Here is a 20,159-nt window from a genome sequence, read left to right as displayed (position 1 = left end):
AAACAGTGCAGTATAAGCCCTTATCACAGCAAGAGATTTTCAGTATCAGATTAGAGCATATTAAAACATACGCACATTCCCATTTTTAAAACATACGGCCATTCGCATTTTTAATGCAAACACAACAGAACTATCACTCTTGAAGTTACTAAAACTGTTCATAAGACAGAAGAACAACATCTTAATATCCTTTTGGAAAACAGACAGATGTATTGTTTAGTCAAAAATGATTTCACAGACCAAGTTGATGTGACAGTAATTTATTATATTACTGCATGAAGAGTTAAAAGACTAGTACAATGCTCAAGGCTGATATTCAACCCTATGCAAAGGAACTAGTGCGAGATTCATATACTACTAAAGCACTGCTTCCAAACAGGCAACAAACAGACCAATACATAAAGCATCGGTGGTGCTAACAGTGATCCTAAGAAGAACTCCGCTTCAGAAAAAAATCTTGGGAAATTCTCTTATGAAAGATTTCACTCCCAAGGGTTAGGTCTAGATACTAACTGCAAGAAGCACTCTTCCAGATATTTTTCTGGATTTAAGTATAGAAACACATCATTTTGTTAAGATGCTGCCTTGAAAGATGAAGTTTTGAGAGAGAGATATCAAAAGATGGGAGGTTCGGGGGGCAGGGTAGAACTACAACATGATTTTCAGTGTCTTCAACACCAAGGCAAACCTGTATTACAGATAACTTTATAACACTTTACAAAATGTACACTATATATATTACATATGCATATATACCAGTATTACTTCAATCACTAAGTTCTTCCTCATCACTGAAATAAGCACTTTTCTTAATCCGTGGACGTTTTGAATCATCTGAAATGGAAGATTCCCCTGCAGTCTGTGTCCATCTTTGTTGTTCTTCCTCAATTTTGGCTTGCTACAATGAAACAAGGAAAAGTATTAACTAAGATTAAGAAAAATTAAGATGCATTATAAATAATAATGCTAATTATTACTATGCATTGAATTATTTAATAAGTTAAAGAATTGAAAAAGGTTTATCTCCATTTCCAGATAAACTGTGTGATGAGTGAACTAGAAAACATTTCTTAAAGTAGTTCTCACATGCAAACAGTAAGTCTTCTGCATCAATGCAGGCCACATGGAATACCCTCTATTATCAAGGAGAAGAACTTTGCCCATGGCAAGCTTACAGATCTGAAGCCAAGAATGCATTGCATTTCAAATTGACATTATTGAATCAGCTTTGTTTCACTAGCAAGTCTTCTATCTGTTGTCTTCTGCAGTCATTCATTCAGTGAATGAATTCTTCAGGGACATAAAGGTTATTCTACTAAAGATTTAAATAGATGCTTCCTATTTTTACTGGGAAATATGCTATCCCAGTTAAAATCTTTGGATGACAAAAGAAATGGGAATGTTTCCTGGCTTGTTTACATTTATAGGTTTTACTTCTAATCACAGAGTTTTCTGGGGGTGGGTGGGGATAATTGTGCATATTTGCATCATTTTTTTGGACTACATCATGCAAAAACTCTTAAAGGTTTTTCTAGGAGGGACAGGGGCACACAGGGGACAGCTGAGTACTAGGGAGCCAAGAAATATGAACATCAGGTCAGGCTTGCTCCATGTAGTGAAGCAAAAGCCTGTAAAGAAGTACTGAAGAAGATAGTAATACAGCTGTCAGACTATCTAGCTACATAACAAAAAATGCATTAAATATGTTTTGAGAGAAAGAGGTCTATTTAGAGACCACAATGGACTCTATTAGGCAAAGGAACTGCCTAATAGATGTTGTTCAAGGATATTCTAGTGAGTGAGGGCAGAGGATGTACCTGGTCATTTATAAATGACTGTTCTTCTGGTTGCTCAGTTAAGAGTAAAAGAGGGATTTGTGGACCAAAAACCTAATAGAGCATCACAGCAGTGATGACAGGAAACTAAGCAGCAAAGGAGCTTGAAAGAAAGAAAAATTGTAAGGCACAGACAGCAACAGCGAAACAGTAAAAAAAAAAAAAAGACACACAACTAAACATGCCTGCAATATGGAGAAACCAACTATCGTCACCAACTACTGCCTGGCAAGAGTGCCCTGAGTGCTACAGAGTGGACAGACCTACAGATGTATCTCAGAGCTTTTGAAAAGCAGCTAAAAAAGGAAGTCGATTTGCATTTAAATGATAATAAATATGCAATGCTTCAGTTTTGTACCTGAAAAGCTATGGCTTGGCTGAGGCTATCCAGAGCAGGGTCTTCTCCTTCCTCTTCGCTTTCTTCTTCCTCTTCACTTCATTGTGCAGAGAGAGAGAAAAATATATAGATCTTTAAGCGTTCAGTATGAAAAAGCTTCCTAAAAGTAGTAGTAACATGTAAATAAGTATACATACATTTCTTCTGGCTCAACTACTTTCTTTCTCTTCTTCTTTTCTTTTTTTTTTGGTGGTTCCCGCTCTCCTAGCATATTTTTAGGACAAGCATAACTTAAGTGTCCTGCTTCCTTGGAGAAAAAGAAATATTGCTTAACAGAAACCATTACAAACAACTATATGTTAAAACATATCATGAGGACAGTTAATGTAAGACAGTTCACAGGGAAAAAAATGGAAGCAATTAGTAAGATAAACAGGACGCTGAATTAGCACACAGAAACAAACTCTCCTCTATAAGTTTGACATGGAAATAAAGAGATTGGTGGTGATATGCATGTTTAACTGCAAATTGAGAACAAGCTATAAGCAAAGTAGATTTTATTTGACTGCTGCAATAGCTGAATACACTATAGCATGTTTAAGACAAGATATAAACCTCAGCATTAACAGTTTAAGAAACAGGAGTGAGTCAACATTTTTGTTCTAAAAAGTGTTATGAATATAAATCAAGTTTGTACTTGACATTAAATACTATCCAAATCTTAATCTCCTATGTTACTATGTTTGGGACACGTGAGGAATTGCCTAAAACTTAAAAATACACTTCTGTATAAATATATTTGTTTCCAATATTTATTTTACTGCCAACTGTGCATTGAACTTCTAAAGATATAGCAAAAGCAAGTATTCTGAAGCAGAGATTAGGAGGTTTCCCTTCTCAAATAGCATTATACTGATACTCAGATCTGTCTGCCCATCATCACGTTAAGTAGCCATTATATGTACATATTTTCCCCCATCCCCAAATAAAAGTCAAAGGGGTATTATCATTCTTGGAAAACAGTACAACTGCTACACAAGTTGATAATAACAACAGAAAAAAATTAATTTAACAGCATGGGCAGGATTAGCAATGGTCAAACTGAAGAAACAAGCTAAGAGTCTGTGCTAGTTTTGGCTGGGGTAGAGTTAATTTTCTTCACAGTAGCTAGTGTGGGGGCTATGTTTTGGATTTGTGCTGGAAACAGCGTTGATAACACAGAGATGTTTTTGTTCCTGCCTAGCAGTGCTTACATTGAGTCAAGGTCTTTTCTGCTTCTCACCCCACCCCACCAGCAAGCAGGCTGGGGGTACACAAGGAGTTGGGAGGGGACACAGCTGGGACAGCTGACCCCAACTGACCAAATGGATATTCCATACCGTATGGCGTCATGCGCAGCAATAAAACTAGGGGGAAGGTTGGCCCAGGGGGCTGCTGTTTGGGTATTGGCCATTGGTGAGCAATTGTTTTCATTTGCATCATTTGTCTGTCCTGGGTTTTATTTCTCTTATTTTTGTTTTCATTATAATTTATTATTATTACTTTATTTCAATTATTAAACTGTTCTTATCTCAACCCATGAATTTTCTCTCTTTACCCTTCCAATTCTCTTCCCTCCCATTCTGCTGTGGGGAAAAGTAAGCGAGCGGCTGTGTGGTGCTTAGTTGCTAGCTGGGGTTAAAACATGACACAGTCAAAAGATGGAATATATTAGTTCATTTCTGGTTTTACTCACCCCACATTCGTAACACTTAGACTTATCAAAGTAATTACGCCTGCGAATGAATTCTGCTGCTCTTCCATTATCAATGGCAATACTTGCTTTTATTACTCTTCCAAACAACTACAGCAAATTGGAAAAGAAAAAGGTAAATATTTTGGAACTGTAAACCCAACCCTCCTGCCATAACAACTTTCCACAATTTACCTGTTTGTTATTAAGTGCCCGAGAACAGTTTTGTGCAGATTCTTTATCCAAAAACAAAATAAAGGCAACTCCTTTGCTCTTCCTGGTGTCTTTGTCTTTCATAATAGTAACTCTGAAAACATATAACCACATTATTGATACACTAAAATAACTTTATTTTTTCCTTAAAGCTCTCAGTAGGATCTTAGCTTGGTTATATAGCAAAAAAGTATATTTAACAATAGAATGGCTCACTAAACAGAAATTCAAAGGAACAGCTAACCTGGCCACATGCTTACAGGTAGAGTGGAGATGATTTACAAAAAAGTATGTGGGGGTCTTTCTGGGTCTAGTATCATTCTTTATTCCCAGAGAACATACTCTTTAGATTTGCAGACAACCTAACTGGAGGGAACTACACATACTGGAGGTGAAATTAAATTCAGGAGTAATCTTGACCATTGCTGTCACTGCTGAAAAACACAGTGCATCGAACTGCATCCAAACTGAGAAATCTATGTCCGTGTACTAGCTAAACAGATTCATGACAGGAAACAATAAGTATATGCAGTATTGTTCCACAAATATCTCCAACTGGAATCCAAGTAGGTCATGGATGCATGCGTTATTTTACATGATGTACAAAGTTAAATCTTCAGTCTAACATTGGAATCAACAGCTCCAGTAGCACCTCAAGAAATTCAAAGAAGATTTAGACCCAGTAAAAACAACAAAGAAGAAGAATGACAAGAGGTGAAGAGGGAGGGAACCTACAAAACCTCAATTCTTTCAATCTTAATGTCAATTGCATTTAGCCCTAAAAAAAACCAGTTGGAAACAGGATGCCAGTCTGCATGTACATGAAAGTTTATGTTAAAAAGTAGGGAATAAACTCCTCCCTGTGTCCCCCATGGTCAGAACAAGGTTGCCATAAGACAAGCCAAAATTGTAAGAAGCAATAGGACATTTAAAAAAAAACCCCAACAAACCCAAACCAACCCTACTTCAGTGCAGGAGGTCTACCTGTATAACTAACAGATGACCTACATAGTAGAAGTGTATAAAATAAAAGATCAGTAAAGAAAGCTCAATTTCCCCCAAACACACACACAGAAAGATAGAGCTTAGAACAGTTTTTCTACCAAACCCTCTTGGACAAGGATGTGTCCAATTGAACACATAGAGCTGAAGTGTCAATAAAACTGACTTTAGAACAGTTCTATTAATTCTTTTGCTAAGTTACTCTTGAAAGAGTTCCAACAGAACCCTAACATAACTGTCAGGCTTCTAATTGGGATATTGAATGTACCGGTTGATAACACAAGCATAGAAAGAAACAAGTGTGATAAATATTTAAAAGTCAGCAACTTCTTGGAGACCTAGAAAGTCTGATTTCTCTTTCTGAACAAACTGAGCTGAAATCAGAATAGTCAGGATATACCGGGATAAGAAATGCAGTACAGAAGAAAAGTCAGCATGATTTTGCCAAGTCAAGACACACTTCAAAAAAAAAGTCTATTAAAGATTATTTAATTAAGTTAAAGCTGACCTAGATGGCATTGCAAAGCTTTCTGCAAAGTGTTCTAAAGTCTCTGAACAAAGACTCTACAGAAATCAAGCTAATATTTGAAAATATTTTTCCTGGGAATTAATGACTAGTTACAAATAAGAAAACTGATCCTTGTTGGCCTCAGTTTCACAGTGAAATGGGAATATCAATAGAATCCCACAGTATCTGCACTGTTTATAGTCAGGTCAGCTTACAAAGGGGCGAACAGGAAACAAATTTTGCTAGATACAAAAAAAAAGTCATGGTACTATTTTACACATGGCATTCTGTGTCTCTGCATTTCGTTTAACTGCTGGCAGTGACTAGACAAAATGTCAGGAAAACTTAGGTATCAATACATGAATTTTTTTGCAAAACAATATATAGGTGGGGAAAACAGTAATTGTGCAGACAGAATTGCAAGCTCTAAATTAGGTAGTTTCACACAGGATTTCTTCTGCATCGGCATCTGAAAACACCATTTCTGTTGTCTATGACAGTTTGAAAAAACTCAAAATACTAGAAACTATTAAAAAAGGGAAAAAAAAGAAGAGAATGCTGCTGTGACACATTTAAAATAAGCAATGCATCATACAGCCAACGCTTCATACAATTCTCATCCTCCTATCAAAGCAAGTTCAAAAGCCAAGACAGCAGAAGACCCCTACCCCCAAAGACAGAGAGTATATTACCAAATTATAGCAGGGAGGTCAGAAGTGTCAAATTTATGGAGAACAGGGCCCTCACTGAATAAACACTAGCATTACTACAACCTTTGCTCAGGATTTCTTCTAAATTGGTAGTTCAGCAACCAGCTAAAACAGGTCAGACACCCGAACCTGGAAACAACAGACTGTAGATGCCCAGTTGGATTGGTCACTGCATGTCTGCCATAACCTACATAAGGGTTTTTCTCTCAGTCAATTTAAAAAATATGTTTTTCTAAAGTTGTAGTTTGGATTTTCATGATATCTGTCACGTGAAGCACATTCCTAAGACTTCAAAAACTTTGAATTTAGCTCTGTATCTCACAGATTATTACAGCAGCTACTAGAAGTTAGAGCAGATATTTGCCGGTGTAGGGTTAAAAACTGAAGTCTTGAGTCTTGTTATTCTCACCAGTTGAAAAAATAAAGAAACCAACCAAATCAGCAAGTGACTTACTGTCGCATTTATTTCTATCATTTGAACATAGAGGCAGGTACTCACAACTATTGTTCATGAATACCCCACATATTAAAAGCCATTACTATGCAGCCATACATCTAATCTTAAATATAATACTAAGCAGTCACAATAACAAGTCCCTCTAGAACCACAAATACAGGAACTGTACACTGCAATTGTGGGAAATGTTTGTGGGAATTGTGACATCTAGTTCACATAAGTAGAAGCTACCACTTTTACACTTATCCACTTGTGTCCCAGGTGGTGTTCAGGAAAAGGGGAACAACACTTATTAGAAAAATATTGTTTCAACTATTTCATGGAGAAGACCATCGGCATATAACAACATTCTACTTGCTCTTAAAAAGTGGTTAACAAAACCTGTCCCCTACTCAAATATTGTTAAATCATGTGCATAACTGCAAGAACTTCCAGTTGTTAAATTAAATTTATACTTTATTAATAATGAACAGAACTTCAATACAGTTCCACATTCATACTTATATAATTATATCATAATTATAAAAAGCACAAGATTTTCAAGTGAAGCAAAGACATTAAATATTTAAAATGAAAGCTACAAAAATAGCAGGCCATATCAGGTCACTTACTTGACAACTTTCCCATACTTTGAAAATATCTGAAATATAAAACAAAATAAAAAGATTTAACAATAGATAATTGCATTTTGTTAGTAATAAATTTATCGATGCAAACTTTTATAAGTAAAAGATACATATCAGTATCATATTTACACTCAATTTGTTGTCAGTAAGTTTAACCTGAACAATGCAACTCTTAAAAACTTACCCTGTACAGATCGTTGTTTGTCAAAGCAAAAGGTAAATTGGACACATACACTGTGCTTTTGCTTGGTGCCAACCCACCACTCATTTTTCTGATGAACGGAAAAAGAGAGAAGAGTTAAACTGTATTCAACAGAGAAATCAATTTAAAAACAGTTGCAAGACTTTTTTAAAGTTGCTTTTCAAACCTAGCCCAGAGGGTCATGATAAAGTTGCAGGAAAGCATAGCTTTCATTTCCCTTTCATCATCTTACATGAAATTAGTGCTTGCCTTCATGTTCTACAGAAGACATACATTCCTTCCTCCTCCCCTGGATCCAAAGCGTATTTTTGCTGTATCTGAGTCAATTTGTAAGTCATAAAAAAACAGACCAGTTAGTGTTCTTAAAATAAACCTCGACTGATTTGTGCAGTAAAGAAAGGTTTAGGTCCAGGAAGAAACAAGTAATGTCCACTTATTACACATTATGGCCAAGATGTGAAATTATTGACCTTTGTTCAAGTACCTGCATGATCTGATTCTTTATACAAGTTTCAGTTCAGATGCATTCAACATAGACTGAACCACAATCAGGTAAGGAAAAAAAAAACCCACTTCCCTAAAGCAGAGTCCTAATTATTGGGGGGAGTGGGATACTACATTGACTTTAAAATGTACCTAAGATGCTAAACCAGCACGCATCTCCTCTTGCACCTATTGCTTATGCTTCTTCACTGCTCTGGTACTGCAAGTGTCCAGAGATGATCATAGGCAGCAACTTCCCTAGAGGTACTCCCCCTCCCCCTCCTGATTAAGCAGCACTATACTGGCAGGAACCAGGGAACTCCCAAAAGCCATTTTAATTGCCAATCTCTTTTAAGCTCTTGAAACTAAGTATGTCTGGAAACAATGAATCAATTCAGAAAGACTGTTATAACTGCATACACATCCTCTAATACTAGGTGAAGAGTAACTGTACTAACTTGAAAAAGAACAGCCTGTGTTCTTCCTCATGTTTGGACATTTCCCAAAATTTTAAGTGGTGCTAAAGTCTGTGCAAAACACTTCTTCCCTTTGATCCATTTAGTAACCATGGCTCGGTCCAAGAGCTAAGTAAAATTTAAGTTCAGAATAAAGCACAGCCCGTATGAGAGGGCACACCGAATAGTACAGCAAACCCATTTCCTACACAGTGCAATTACTGTCTCCTTAACCAGTTTCCTGCAGCCTTATTCCTGTTGCTTGGCTCCTCCAGCTGATTCCTAACTGAGGACCAAGCCATTCCTTCAGCAAGACCAACTCATTTTAAAAATGCAGACAAAAGCTGATGAAGGGATAAAAGAAACTAAAGTATTAAAAATCAACATCCATCATAATACAGTTTCTTAGGGGACTCTTTGGGTAGTGAGTCTGAGCAGATTGCTTGGACAAGTGCCAACAAAGTAACTAATACCAAACTCTAATCCAGCTGTTGTTATTTTCTCGCATTTCATGATTTAGTCATCTGAAGACCTGATATTCCCAGTAGACACTGTTTTGCTTCTCTTTCCTGACATGCTTACTGTATCACAATTGATCTCAATGGTAGTTTCCAAGTGATTGAATTTTGAGGTTTTCCATGTTCAGACACTGTTTTTTGGCATGAGCAGAAATGGCAACATAAAGGTTAAGCAAATGAAAACAGAATAAATTTGCAATAAAGGCCACACGTTGCATCTGGTGTTACGCAGACTGGACTCATTACCCCTAATTCCTTGCTGCTTGGCATTAGTATCCTTGACAAGCCTAACCAGACTGACTTGGCAACATGCCACACAAATAGATGGCCCGAAGTGCAGTTATCCAGATGTACAGTGGATACAAAGGATTCCGTAAGCGCTACCTTAGTGCTGCATTATGCTATGTTGCCAATGCTAATATATTGCAACAGCGGAGGATAAAACAGCAGAGGTGAACCTCACGTGGCTGTAGATAGCAATTTAACTCTGCCTAAAAGACAAGAAAAGCTACAACACCTTGTAACAGGAGACCAAGAAGACCTCATATTAATGAGCAGATGCCAGCAAGGATGGCATGACTGGAGAGCACGCAACTTGCATATTCTGCAAGACTGCAGTGCAAACCTCCAAAGAGAAGGTGATATGTCATGAAAAGATTATTGCAGGCCTAATAGCTCAGTCAATAGGAAATTATCAATGACTGCAAGCTACAGAACTTCCATTTTCAGCTGTATACTACTTTTTCCAGAAGCAAGCTGAACAAGTTGTACCTCGGAGTGCTGGCTTCCAGACAGCTGAGGCTGATCTTTGTTTCTAGTCCCCTGGACAAATTTAAGTGAAACAGTCTTCCTGCTCCAACTGCCCAAATATTCTCAGCAATTTTTATTGTTTCAGACTATTATGCCAGGATTTCTTACTTTTAATGTCTGACTTACCACACAGGCACAATTTTAATAAAAGAGGAACTACAGTAACTGTAAGGCTATTGCCATGCTTGTGTTCAAGATGGCAAAGGTTCAAATTTACCACTCCAGGAAAGAGTATTTCCCCAGATCTGCAGGAGGACTTCCTCTTCTACATACTGAGAGGTCATTGGGATGGTTTATAAATACCTTGTTCAAGCCAGCAGATACACTGACAGGTTTGCACAATGGCAACATTTGGGCCATTCATCTATCTACTTAAAAGCCTGGTCATGCTTACTAAGTCTTCTGCAGAACATTCAAAAATAATATTCTACCAAAAGCAATCTCTCGAAAAGCTTAACCAAAAATCTGCATTTTAACATGCTTATCTGTTGTGAATACAGTGGTATAAATGCAGTTTTAGATCCACCTACTGGCACAATTCTTCTTACCCCAATAAACCTTAACAAAACGTCATGAGTCAATTTTAACTCTGCTATAACCAGTTCATTAGTCTTCCCTGCCCCCCGCCTCCCCCTTCATTTATGGATGCCATATCAGCTTCACATTTATTGGTCAGATGTTTTCTAACCAGGGTGGTGTGTGTGGCCAAAAAAAGCCAACTCCAGCTTTAGGCTAACTCTCTAGATGAGACACCTCATCTGGAGGCTCATCACTACAAGGCTGAGTCCTTTTATGTCAGGAATTTTTTTCTCCCCCAAAACACCTGAGCTTTCTACTTGCTGCAAGGGTCTCACCTGAGAGTCATGTACAAGCTGGCTTCTATATCCTACTAGATCTCCCTAACAAACCAAACATTCTGTTTTGTACTGAGTGCTCTTATGGGGCTTCCTTGCTTGTCAATGTATTACCTGGTGACTTACTTTAAAGCATCAGCTGGAAGCCAGTACATTATCTCCATGGGGTTGAGCACAACTCCCATTAATGTAATAGTCTCTCTATAATATTAATGCCTTCATCTATCATTTTCACATATTAACTTTCAGAATGGAGTTGTCCCTCATTACTATGACTTCTTGAATTCAATCTTCTTTGTCTTCTCCAACATCTCAAACTAAAAGAAGTCATTCTTTGACAAGAGCCATCTGTCAGTAATGATTCAGTTTCTTGCAAAATATATCCAGTACAGGAGTATGTTTTGCTTGAATCCAATATGTTTAATGCAACATCTGTCACTGGTGTTGAGAATGTCATAAGAGAAGACGATGATTAACTTCAATAACTGGCTTTTCTACTCTGTCCCAGACACATAAGGATACCACCAAAATAGTTCAGATGCCTCTGACACATCAAGTGAAGTCTGAATTTACTGATATTTTCATGACCTAACATCAATATTTCAACTTAAGCACAAACTTTCATGTTTGCTTTTAAGTGCACAGCAGCAAGGTCAGATTTGTGATTTAATCAATTAAAGTATGTATAAATGATTCATGGATAAGTTATTCTAGACACACTCACTCAAGCCAACTCATTTGGGTTCTTCTATCTTGAATCTTAAACCACCGTATTTTATTTCTGATTTAACAGTATCAACAGAGTTTAGACCCAAATCAACAAACCATTAGTTGTGGCAGGAACTTGTATATAGTCAAAAGTCTGTGGTAAAGGAGAAAACCAAACCCATGTTCTCCTTGGTCCCAGACAAGGGTATTATCCACTTACTGCAATTCTGTCCTACACAAGGCACATGCAATGAACTCTCAGAGCAGAATCTGTTTTATCTCTACATAGTGCTTAAATATTACAAGACGAATATTAAATAGGATCAGAATAAGGTAAATAAAGTTGACGCTATCAGCAGAAAGAGTGCAAGAGTCTTTCAATCTGCCCAAGGCAAAGATGTACATGAAAAGGATCTACGGTCTGAATCAAACTACTCTTATGTACTAATTCAACTACAAAAGCTTTGGGACAATAAGACTGAGCGACCAGGCCGCCAGCAGGAACTACGTTAGGAGCTTTAACAACAGTTTCTTTTTAAATGTATTTCCAGGATAGTCAAGATGTGAGAAGAGTTGCTTGGTTCGGGCATATCTAGTCTCACCTAGAACTTCACCCAGGAGGGATAGAGCCAGGTAACTCAGTGACGCTCCTTCCTCCTAAAAACCCCAGCTGAGACAAGCAATTCCATTTCAAAGCTCAGCACGTACAAATCAACATTAAGGCAAGAGAACTACAGGCTACTCAGAAACTTCCAGATGTTATATTTACGCCTTTAGCCGTAAGAAACATCACCCTGCCATTCCTCTACCGCGGCGCGGCCCCGGCCAGCTGCTGATTTCGCGTTGCCCAGCCGCCGCGCGACGCCAAACCGCCGCTTCCCCAGCCCACAAGTCTCTCCCTACCACCACGACAGCCAGAAGCGAGGCGAGCAGCCTCCTCAGGTGTAAACAAGGTCCTGCCACTCGCGGTGCGCTCAGCCGGCCGCCACCGAACCACGGCCGGGCCGGGCCGGGGCTCACCCGCGCACCTGCTCGCACACCCGCTCCCCTCCAGGGGAGGCGGCCCCCGGCTACCTGGCCTACCCGTCACGGCGAGGCTCAGCCCGCGCGGGCGCCCATGGTGCGACGCGACACCGGACGATGGGACGGGACAGGACAGAACGGGACGCGACACACCCTGCTCGCCCGCCCTCCCATCACGCCGGCGCTCTTCCGGTGACGCGCGCCATTTCCAACCAATTAGGCGGTGGTGATGGCGGAAGGAAGGCGGGTGCTTCCGGTAGCGTGCGGGGGGCGCCGGAAGGCGGCGCGGCACGGTGGTAGCCGGGGCAGCTGCGTGCCGTGCCGCGGGAGCCAGAGAGGCGGTGAGCGACGGGCCCGGGCCGGGGGCGCGGGTGGCGGCCGCCTGTGCCCGCGGGGGCTGGTGCGGAGTGGACCGTCCGGTCTCCCTCTTCCGCGGAGTGAGCGTGACAGTTCATCGTGTCAGAGCCGGTCGTGTGGCCTTCGGCGTCGGCCCGCGGGCTCTGGCTCGTGGCTCCCCGGTGAGGCGGCTGGCGCTGCGGGGCGCAGGACGGGGCCCGCCTTCCCTCCCGGCTGCGCTCTGCGCGACCGGGGCGCCGCGAATACGTGCTCGGGTGGTCGCCGAACCGTCTGGGAGGCCCGTCCTGGAAGACGGCACCCCCGGGGGCATTTGGGAGCGGGCGTCTCTTCCTGCACCTGTGGGGAGCCTCGCTGTCGGGCGGGATCCTGTGCTTCCCCGGGTTTATCGGAAGTTGGGGTGGATGGAAACGGCGGGACAGGAGGGGTGGGAGGGATAGCCTCCTCTGGGCAGGCCGCTGCTGTGTCAGCACCGAGGATAACTTGCAAACCTTACCTTTTAGTCCTTTTTAAAACCTATGCGCAACGGAAGATTTTGATTTTCAGTTTAATTTGTGTTTTTGTTTTGAAGGAAAAGATATTGCTACTACTTGTGTGTACTTCTGAGAGTTATTTTAAACTTTAATAGCTAGTCATGAATGTTTGGAGGCTGTATAAATCCTGTTGTAAATACTTTCAGGGAGGTATCTTGTGGGTATGATGGTGCAGCATCGGTATCCTTATGTTTCTAGAGGAATAAATAAGATGTGTGTTACTTAGCTGATTTGCTTAGAAGTACTAGAATAAATCTTTATGCTTAGCTTAACGGTTGGGTGTCCTGATATATTTAAAGTCCTTATTAGTATTTAAATACTTTAAGTCTGCTCTTCCCGGTTCTTTGTTCTCACTCATACTCCTTCAGTAGGCCCTTTACCATGCACTGGAGTTTTCATAAGTAGTCATAATAATTCATCTGAGGTGTCTGGGACTTCAAGGGATCAAAGACTTTGTCAGAAATACACAAAAAGATATGGAAACCCACAGAGTCTGTGCAAGCAATGAGTAGAGTTTGCTACAGTGATTTGCCCTGGGTGAAATATTCAGAGTTGGTTGGTACTTTCAAGTGTAAATGTTGAAAACGTTGCAGTTTTGACCTGACAACAGTATGGTGAGCTGACATATTTTGTTGTCAAAGTGTTAGTGCTGCAAGACAGAAAGCCACAGTGGAGGTGGTGATCCATGCAGTTGTTTCTGTTGACGCTATCGTAGCAGCCCCATCGCAGCCTGGTAGAATATTCTTTTTGTAGCATTGGCACTGATGAAGGACAGGATGTTGGCAACTGCAGGTGTTCAGACAAAGATAAGCACTTATACATCAGTCACTGTACTAGTATAACCCCCAACACATTGCCTCCATTTCTCTTGCTCCCAGTGATATATTAGAATGATGTGGTAAGAAAACTGAACCAGTGGGATTGTAAATCCTTATCAAAATGCTGCTGCTGTTAATAATTTTATTCAGTTTACACATTTCTGGCTTTTTTCCCCTTTTGAGATGGGAGTTAGTTTGACTTTTGTGGGAAGGGCTTTTTAAATATTTTTTTCTTTCCATTATTTTAAGTCAAAATTATTGTGAATGAGTCAGGAAAGATTGAAAGAAAGGCTTTTCCTTCACATTATTTGGTATCTAGGTTGAATATGCCTAGACTTGTTGCAGTCGTGCTTCTAATTGCTTTTGAAAATCTTGTAGCCTAATACTTGTTATTAGGAAGAGATGGATTCTCTTTGTATCCTCGTTTTTCCTCAGTACCTCCCTCACAGTATTCTGTGTACTGTCGTGGTGGATTTTTTCCTCTGCTCTTACACTTCTGCTTTTTCATTTTACCGATAAGAGGACTATGCATATTCAGTATCTCCTGCCTGTCCCAAGTATGGGGGGAGGAGGAGAAAGTTATTTTTTTCCCTCCTCAAACTCAGTTTTATCTGTCTTGCCTTCTGCTGTTTAGATTGGAGATACTGGGATGTCTTTGAAGCACTGTCAAATACAGATTCTAACTGATGGAAGAAAAAGCAGTGGTTTTGATCTTTGTGTTCTCAAAGCAACAATTGTTGCAAAATTGGCCGTGGTATTTCTAATAAGTTGCAATTCTCCAAGCATCTCTCCTAGGTCTTATTCCTACAAAAGCATCTAAGCTTTTTTTGAGAGCTTTCCAAAGTGGAGCAGAGACAGAACTGCCCCACATTTGTCAATTTCTGCTGTTTGTCAAAGTAACAGTATAAAACCAGATATATCCCAGTAGCATCAGAGGCACTGCAGCTGCCTGCCTCTGCAGTTACAGCACAGCGTTGGTTTTATGCTTTGTTCACATATGGCAAGATGTAGCCATCTGGATTAGCAAGCTGTATGTTTTTGAAACAAAAATGTAGATTCTGCAGAAGGTTGATAGCACACGCTGGAAAATTATGAATCCTGGAGAATATTTCTAGGCGTGATGAAAATGGATGTCTCAAGTTAAGTGTAAAGAGATAAGAATTGTGTACAATATATTGCAGAAGACTGGAATGCTTTTGCAAATGTGTCAGGGTTTGTTTTAGCATATATTATTTAGAAAGTAAAAAGATAAAATAATGATTGATTGATAAAGAAAACCCAGTTGTGCAAAAAATCTGAAGTTTAAGTGGCCCATGTAATCTTCTTGATGAAGAAACCCTTTAGTATTCCACTGGTTATACTAGCACAGAGCAAGACATAGTGCTATGATAATCAGAGCAAAGCCATTCTTGGCAGTTGGCCACAGTGGAGCAGCTTGCCCTGTGTTAATAGAATGGCTTCTGCGTACACTGGAGTGTCTTTATTTGAGAAAATAAAGACCTTGCTTTATGGAAAACAGTCACCTCTGATCAAAAATAGGAAGAGGGTGTTTAAATTAATATAACAAGTGATTATATATCATGATATTAAAGAAATATCAACTATCTTTGCTGTATATGTTAATAGAAAATAGTCAGTATGGGTGACAATGGTGTTAGGTGTGAAACAAAAATAGGTGGGTTTTTTTAATCTTTGTTTTAGAACAACTTCGTCCTGAGAGAACAGATGAATCTGAATACAATGTAGTAAACTTGAGGTTTGATCTCTAATCCTTGTTAATGGAGTATTCTCATATTGATCCTAAAAGTTTAGTCTCTTCTTGGTTGTTATTAAAGCTGTGTTAGGTCACATCATTTAAGATTTTTTTTTTTCTATAGAAACAGATGAACCAGGACCAACCAAACTCTGTTGGTTTAGTCAGCTTTTGATTTATAATCTGTGGCTACATCAGACTAGTCCTGTGTCTTGGTTATAGAACGTTATAAAACCAACAATGTTTTAAGAAGATACTCTGGTTCATTTGTACCAACAGTAGAGTCAAAATCTCTGAACATAAAGGCTTATTACAGTTGTGAAAAGATCTACTTTATCAGGATTTACTATCTATTAACAAAGGAAAAGCATTTGTTCAATCAAACTTTTCATTAACCTCTTATCACATGCCTTATTTTTCTCTACTTAATGATATTGAAAGGCAGTTAAATAAATAAGTTAAGTGAATATATTAAATATTTTTCTGAGTGTTTTTAAAAAAACAGTTACACTAGTTTCCAAAAGCTTTCACTGACAAATGGAAGAAAAACTAAGACTCGAGATAGTGAGTAAAAGATGATAAAAAGGAAATAAACTCTGGAATTCATTAGAAAAGTGTTGTATCTGTAATAATTTGTCATGGGAAATTTTTTGATATTGTGAATTCAACTGAGTAGTTTCTATTCTTTCTTAATTGAGTGTAGTGAATTTACTAATTTGGAGGGGTCATGGGGGATGGACAGTCAAAAGATTTAGATTTTAAATGTCTGGTTTACTTAATATGTATTTATGAATATATATGAATTTTTTTGCTAACCAATTTCTTTCTTTTTTGTAGGTAATTGAATGGATCTTCGGAAGTGGAATTGCTAAAACTTAAAGAAAAGTAAGTATACGAGTGTTTGTTGTTTTTCACAAAAATATATCTGACTTAGTGCTACCTTTGTTGACAGTTAATAAACCCTTTTTTCATGTTGATTCTTAACTTCTGTCATAATCAATATTTTTATATAGCCCATAAGTCTATTTGTTAATTGTTTGTGAAAGTAGATAATATTATGTTTCTCTTGACTATGTCCTTCTGTTTCTTTTTATTATTATTCTTAATAGCTAGGACTACTGTTATGAAGGGAAACTTTGAAAAATATGATTCTAGCAATTTCTTATCTACTTTCAATGATGTATGATATATAATTTGTCACCATTGTAAACATCAGGAAGGTTTCAGCTCCTCATATTTGTGTGTCTAACATAGCATGACTAGGATCTCTTATGGTGAGGGTTTATTTCCACCTGCATTTAATTTCTAATTTTGACTTTGAAAGTCACTTATCTCTGGAAAGAGGAATTTTTGTGTTCTGCTGGCTTCCAGTTTAAAACAGGAAAAATCTGCGTGTGAAGAATGCATTTCATTCATGTATTCAAAATGCAGAGCTTTGTACTAACTGAATGATGTCTTGTGTTTTAACCTCTTTCCAGATGGTTGAGATGATGAAATAATTCAGTCAAAGTTATTATATAAAAAAGTAAAATTTTTTCAATCTAATAAATAGGAGTTGAACTCTTTTTTTTTAAAAATGTCCTCTATTTTTAGCAGAGCAGTATTAAAATTGCTATAAGGTATGTGTATATGAATTTATATGTACAGCTGGTATTTGCAGTAAGCATATATTTCATTAGAGCTGTTTATAGTATCTGTAAGTCCTGTAATTATACTGATTATACTGCACTAATTTCCAGCTGTTCAGTTGTTCTTGCACATACCATGAGTTATTTTTGCTTAAAGCTCATTAATTACTTTCTATAACTAGATAGACTTACTTTCAAAAAGGGCTAATAAAAAAAAAAAGGGTATATACAGGGCTTGTGCATAATACCTTATAATGGGAGAAGTCTGGGAACCTTTATTTCTATGCTCATTATCCTTTTGTCTATTCGTAATGAGTCTGGTTTTGGCTAATTGGATTTTTATTGTCTTCAGTGGCATATCGAAGAGATGAAATGTGGTCTGAAGGGCGATATGACTATGAAAGGGTTCCAAGAGAACGTCTTCCTCAAAGGATTCATCCTGATGTAAGTGTATAGTGTGTTTCTTTGGCATTATACCATTATACTATACCTTTATACCATGACTTGTACCATAAAGCCTGGATTTATGTACATAGTTATGTTCCTAGTATACCCCAAGTTCCATTCTTTTCTCATTCATTTAAGCCAAGAATCTAGCAAATGCATCTGCACAGAGTTAATAGGATGCTTACAAAATTAAATATTTTTTTTTCAAATCTATTGGAAGTGTTTTAGAATGTTTGTATTTTGATAAATTTATTTTTTCGGTGTAATTATTTGTGTTATTAAACACGGAATTTTTAATAACTCCTGGAGAACCAAAGGCCATACTATGTTGTATTTTTCCCCAGACTTTTTTTTTTTTTATGTTAATACCTCTTTGAAGTGATTTGAGGTGGTAAAATGACTACTTTCAGTATTGTTCTTGTCACCGATGCAGTTTTTTATTACGATGCTTAAAGTATAGAAGGAAATGTTTATAACAAATGTTGAAAATTAAATCTTTGCTAAAGAAATTGTGTTTTGGATCCTTGTAAGGAAAATGTTATCAAGAAGTGCATAGATGGAAATCTACTTTGTAAGGATGGAGAATTCTACTGTATCTTATGCTTGTAAAAGCAAACACAGAAGCTGTGCTTACTCTGCTGTAGAATTACTTTAGAATGCTTTTAGAAAATGTCTGTGCCAAAGAGTTGGGTAAATTTTTTTTTTCTCCTGTGTCTGAAGTCTCTAAAGAAGAAAGAAAATAGGTTGTAGCTTTGTCTTTTGAGCTATTCGACCTTAAATAGAACTTTAAGAATACTTTTTGATATTTCTTTTACATGCTGTGCAATGTACATTTGGCAAAATAAAATTTCAGGTACCTTTGCCTGTTCTCTGACTTTTCTTTCAATTCCTTTAAATGTTGGAATAATAGCCTAGCTGATGTAGCATACTTTCTGGGTTCCCTCTACCATATTTTCAGCTTGTCATTTTGGAAGTGTACCAGTGTTCTAACTTAGTAACTAGTTATGTAGTCTTTTCTGAGTAGTGTATTAGTGTTTGGCTGCTTTGTGACATTTTTAACTCTCTTTACAGGTAACAACAAAATTTCTGCATTTTCAGCAAACTGGAAATCAGATAAGTTTGCACAGGGTATTTAGTCAGCTGCTTCTCCAAAATATTTATCAGCAATAGGACATGAGGAAAGTCAGAGTGTATTTTCACAGATTTTTATTTTTTTTTAATCAGTGCTTGACTTGACTAACACATTTCTAATTTAATTTAACCGCTGCAACAGTGATATTCCTGAATTATTTTAGTCATCTTTCAAGCTGTCCAGGGAACAACGCATGGCATGCATTATGAAAATTTACTTAAGAGCTGAAAAGATGTGCTACGCTCATTTTGATGCAAGAATTAATTAGATAGTTCAATGATAGCTTTATATTATATGTGTTTGGAACTGGGAATGAAGGAACTAGCAGAATACACTCTTTATCACAATCAATACTATCCATCTGCACCAAAACTGTGGTCCTCAGGGAGCTGGCAGATGAAGTGGCTAAGCCACTATCCATCAGATGTGACAAGTCATGGCAGTCCAGTGAAGTTTCCACTTACTGGAAAAGGGGGAGCATAACCCCCTATTTTTAAAAAGGGTAAAAAAGGAAGACCCAGGGAACTAGAGACCAGTCAGTCTCACCTCTCTGCCCAGCAAGGTCATGGAGCGGATCCTCCTGGAAACTGTGCTAAGGCACTTGGAAAATAAGGAGGTGATTGGTGACAGCCCACATGGCTTCACTAAGGGCAAATTGTGCCTGATGAATTTGGCCTTCAATGACAGGGTTACAGCATTGGTGGATAAGGGAAGAGCAACTGACATCATGTACCTGGACTTATGCAAAGCATTTGACACTGTCCTCCACAACATCCTTGTCTCTAAATTGGAGAGACATGGATCTGATGGATGGGCCACTCAGTGGATAAGGAACTGGCTGGGTGGTTGCACTCAGGGAGTTGCGGTAAATGGTTCAATGTCCCGGTGGAGACCAGTGACGAGTGGCATTCCTCAGGGGTTGGTATTGGGACTGGTGCTGTTTAATGTCTTTGCTGGTGACATGGACAGTGGATTGAGTGCACCCTCAGCATATTTCCTGATGACACCAAGCTGTGTGATG

General features: G+C 38.5%; 2 protein-coding genes across 15 annotated transcripts in view; one reads left to right on the top strand and one right to left on the bottom strand.

Moving 5' to 3' along the window:
* Positions 1–244: 244 nt before the first annotated feature.
* Positions 245–12,645, bottom strand: ZCRB1 (zinc finger CCHC-type and RNA binding motif containing 1). 5 transcript variants are annotated; one of them, XM_074827430.1, is made up of 8 exons: positions 12,525–12,645; positions 7,605–7,692; positions 7,406–7,434; positions 4,100–4,211; positions 3,908–4,015; positions 2,370–2,479; positions 2,194–2,269; positions 245–898 (listed from the first exon to the last, which is right to left on the bottom strand). In XM_074827430.1, the coding sequence occupies exons 2-8, from the start codon at positions 7,686–7,688 to the stop codon at positions 767–769; spliced, it is 651 nt and encodes a 216-aa protein (XP_074683531.1). In that variant the 5' UTR covers positions 7,689–7,692; positions 12,525–12,645; the 3' UTR covers positions 245–766. The 5 variants fall into 5 exon arrangements, with proteins under 5 accessions (XP_074683531.1, XP_074683532.1, XP_074683534.1 ...); XM_074827431.1 differs by having other exon boundaries at positions 12,479–12,639; XM_074827433.1 differs by having other exon boundaries at positions 12,534–12,639.
* Positions 12,646–12,744: 99 nt separating this feature from the next.
* Positions 12,745–20,159, top strand: part of PPHLN1 (periphilin 1) — a 72,473-nt gene continuing 65,058 nt past the window's right edge. For 8 of the 10 annotated variants that reach the window (XR_012623601.1, XM_074827422.1, XM_074827420.1 and 5 more), the window contains exons 1-4: positions 12,745–12,991; positions 16,769–16,816; positions 17,912–18,003; positions 19,078–19,134. Coding sequence is in view for 9 of the 10 variants with exons in the window: in XM_074827422.1 (XP_074683523.1) it covers position 16,816; positions 17,912–18,003; positions 19,078–19,134 (150 nt within the window). In the remaining variant the exon portion in view is untranslated. The remainder of the gene's footprint in view (positions 12,992–16,768; positions 16,817–17,911; positions 18,004–19,077; positions 19,135–20,159) is intronic. The other 2 variants (XM_074827428.1, XM_074827423.1) reach the window with 1 other exon arrangement.

The sequence above is a fragment of the Strix aluco genome, chromosome 5 (assembly GCF_031877795.1).
Source record: "Strix aluco isolate bStrAlu1 chromosome 5, bStrAlu1.hap1, whole genome shotgun sequence".
NCBI classification, from domain to species: domain Eukaryota; kingdom Metazoa; phylum Chordata; class Aves; order Strigiformes; family Strigidae; genus Strix; species Strix aluco.
This window is presented reverse-complemented; position numbering and strand designations above follow the sequence as displayed.

Excerpts from the sequence above, each read along its gene's own strand:
- ZCRB1 (XM_074827429.1), bottom strand. Across the intron at positions 7,435-7,604 it reads CAAACAACGATCTGTACAGG|ATATTTTCAAAGTATGGGAA; the intron begins GTAAGTTTTTAA and ends TTTATATTTCAG. Across the intron at positions 4,016-4,099 it reads GGGCACTTAATAACAAACAG|TTGTTTGGAAGAGTAATAAA; the intron begins GTAAATTGTGGA and ends AATTTGCTGTAG.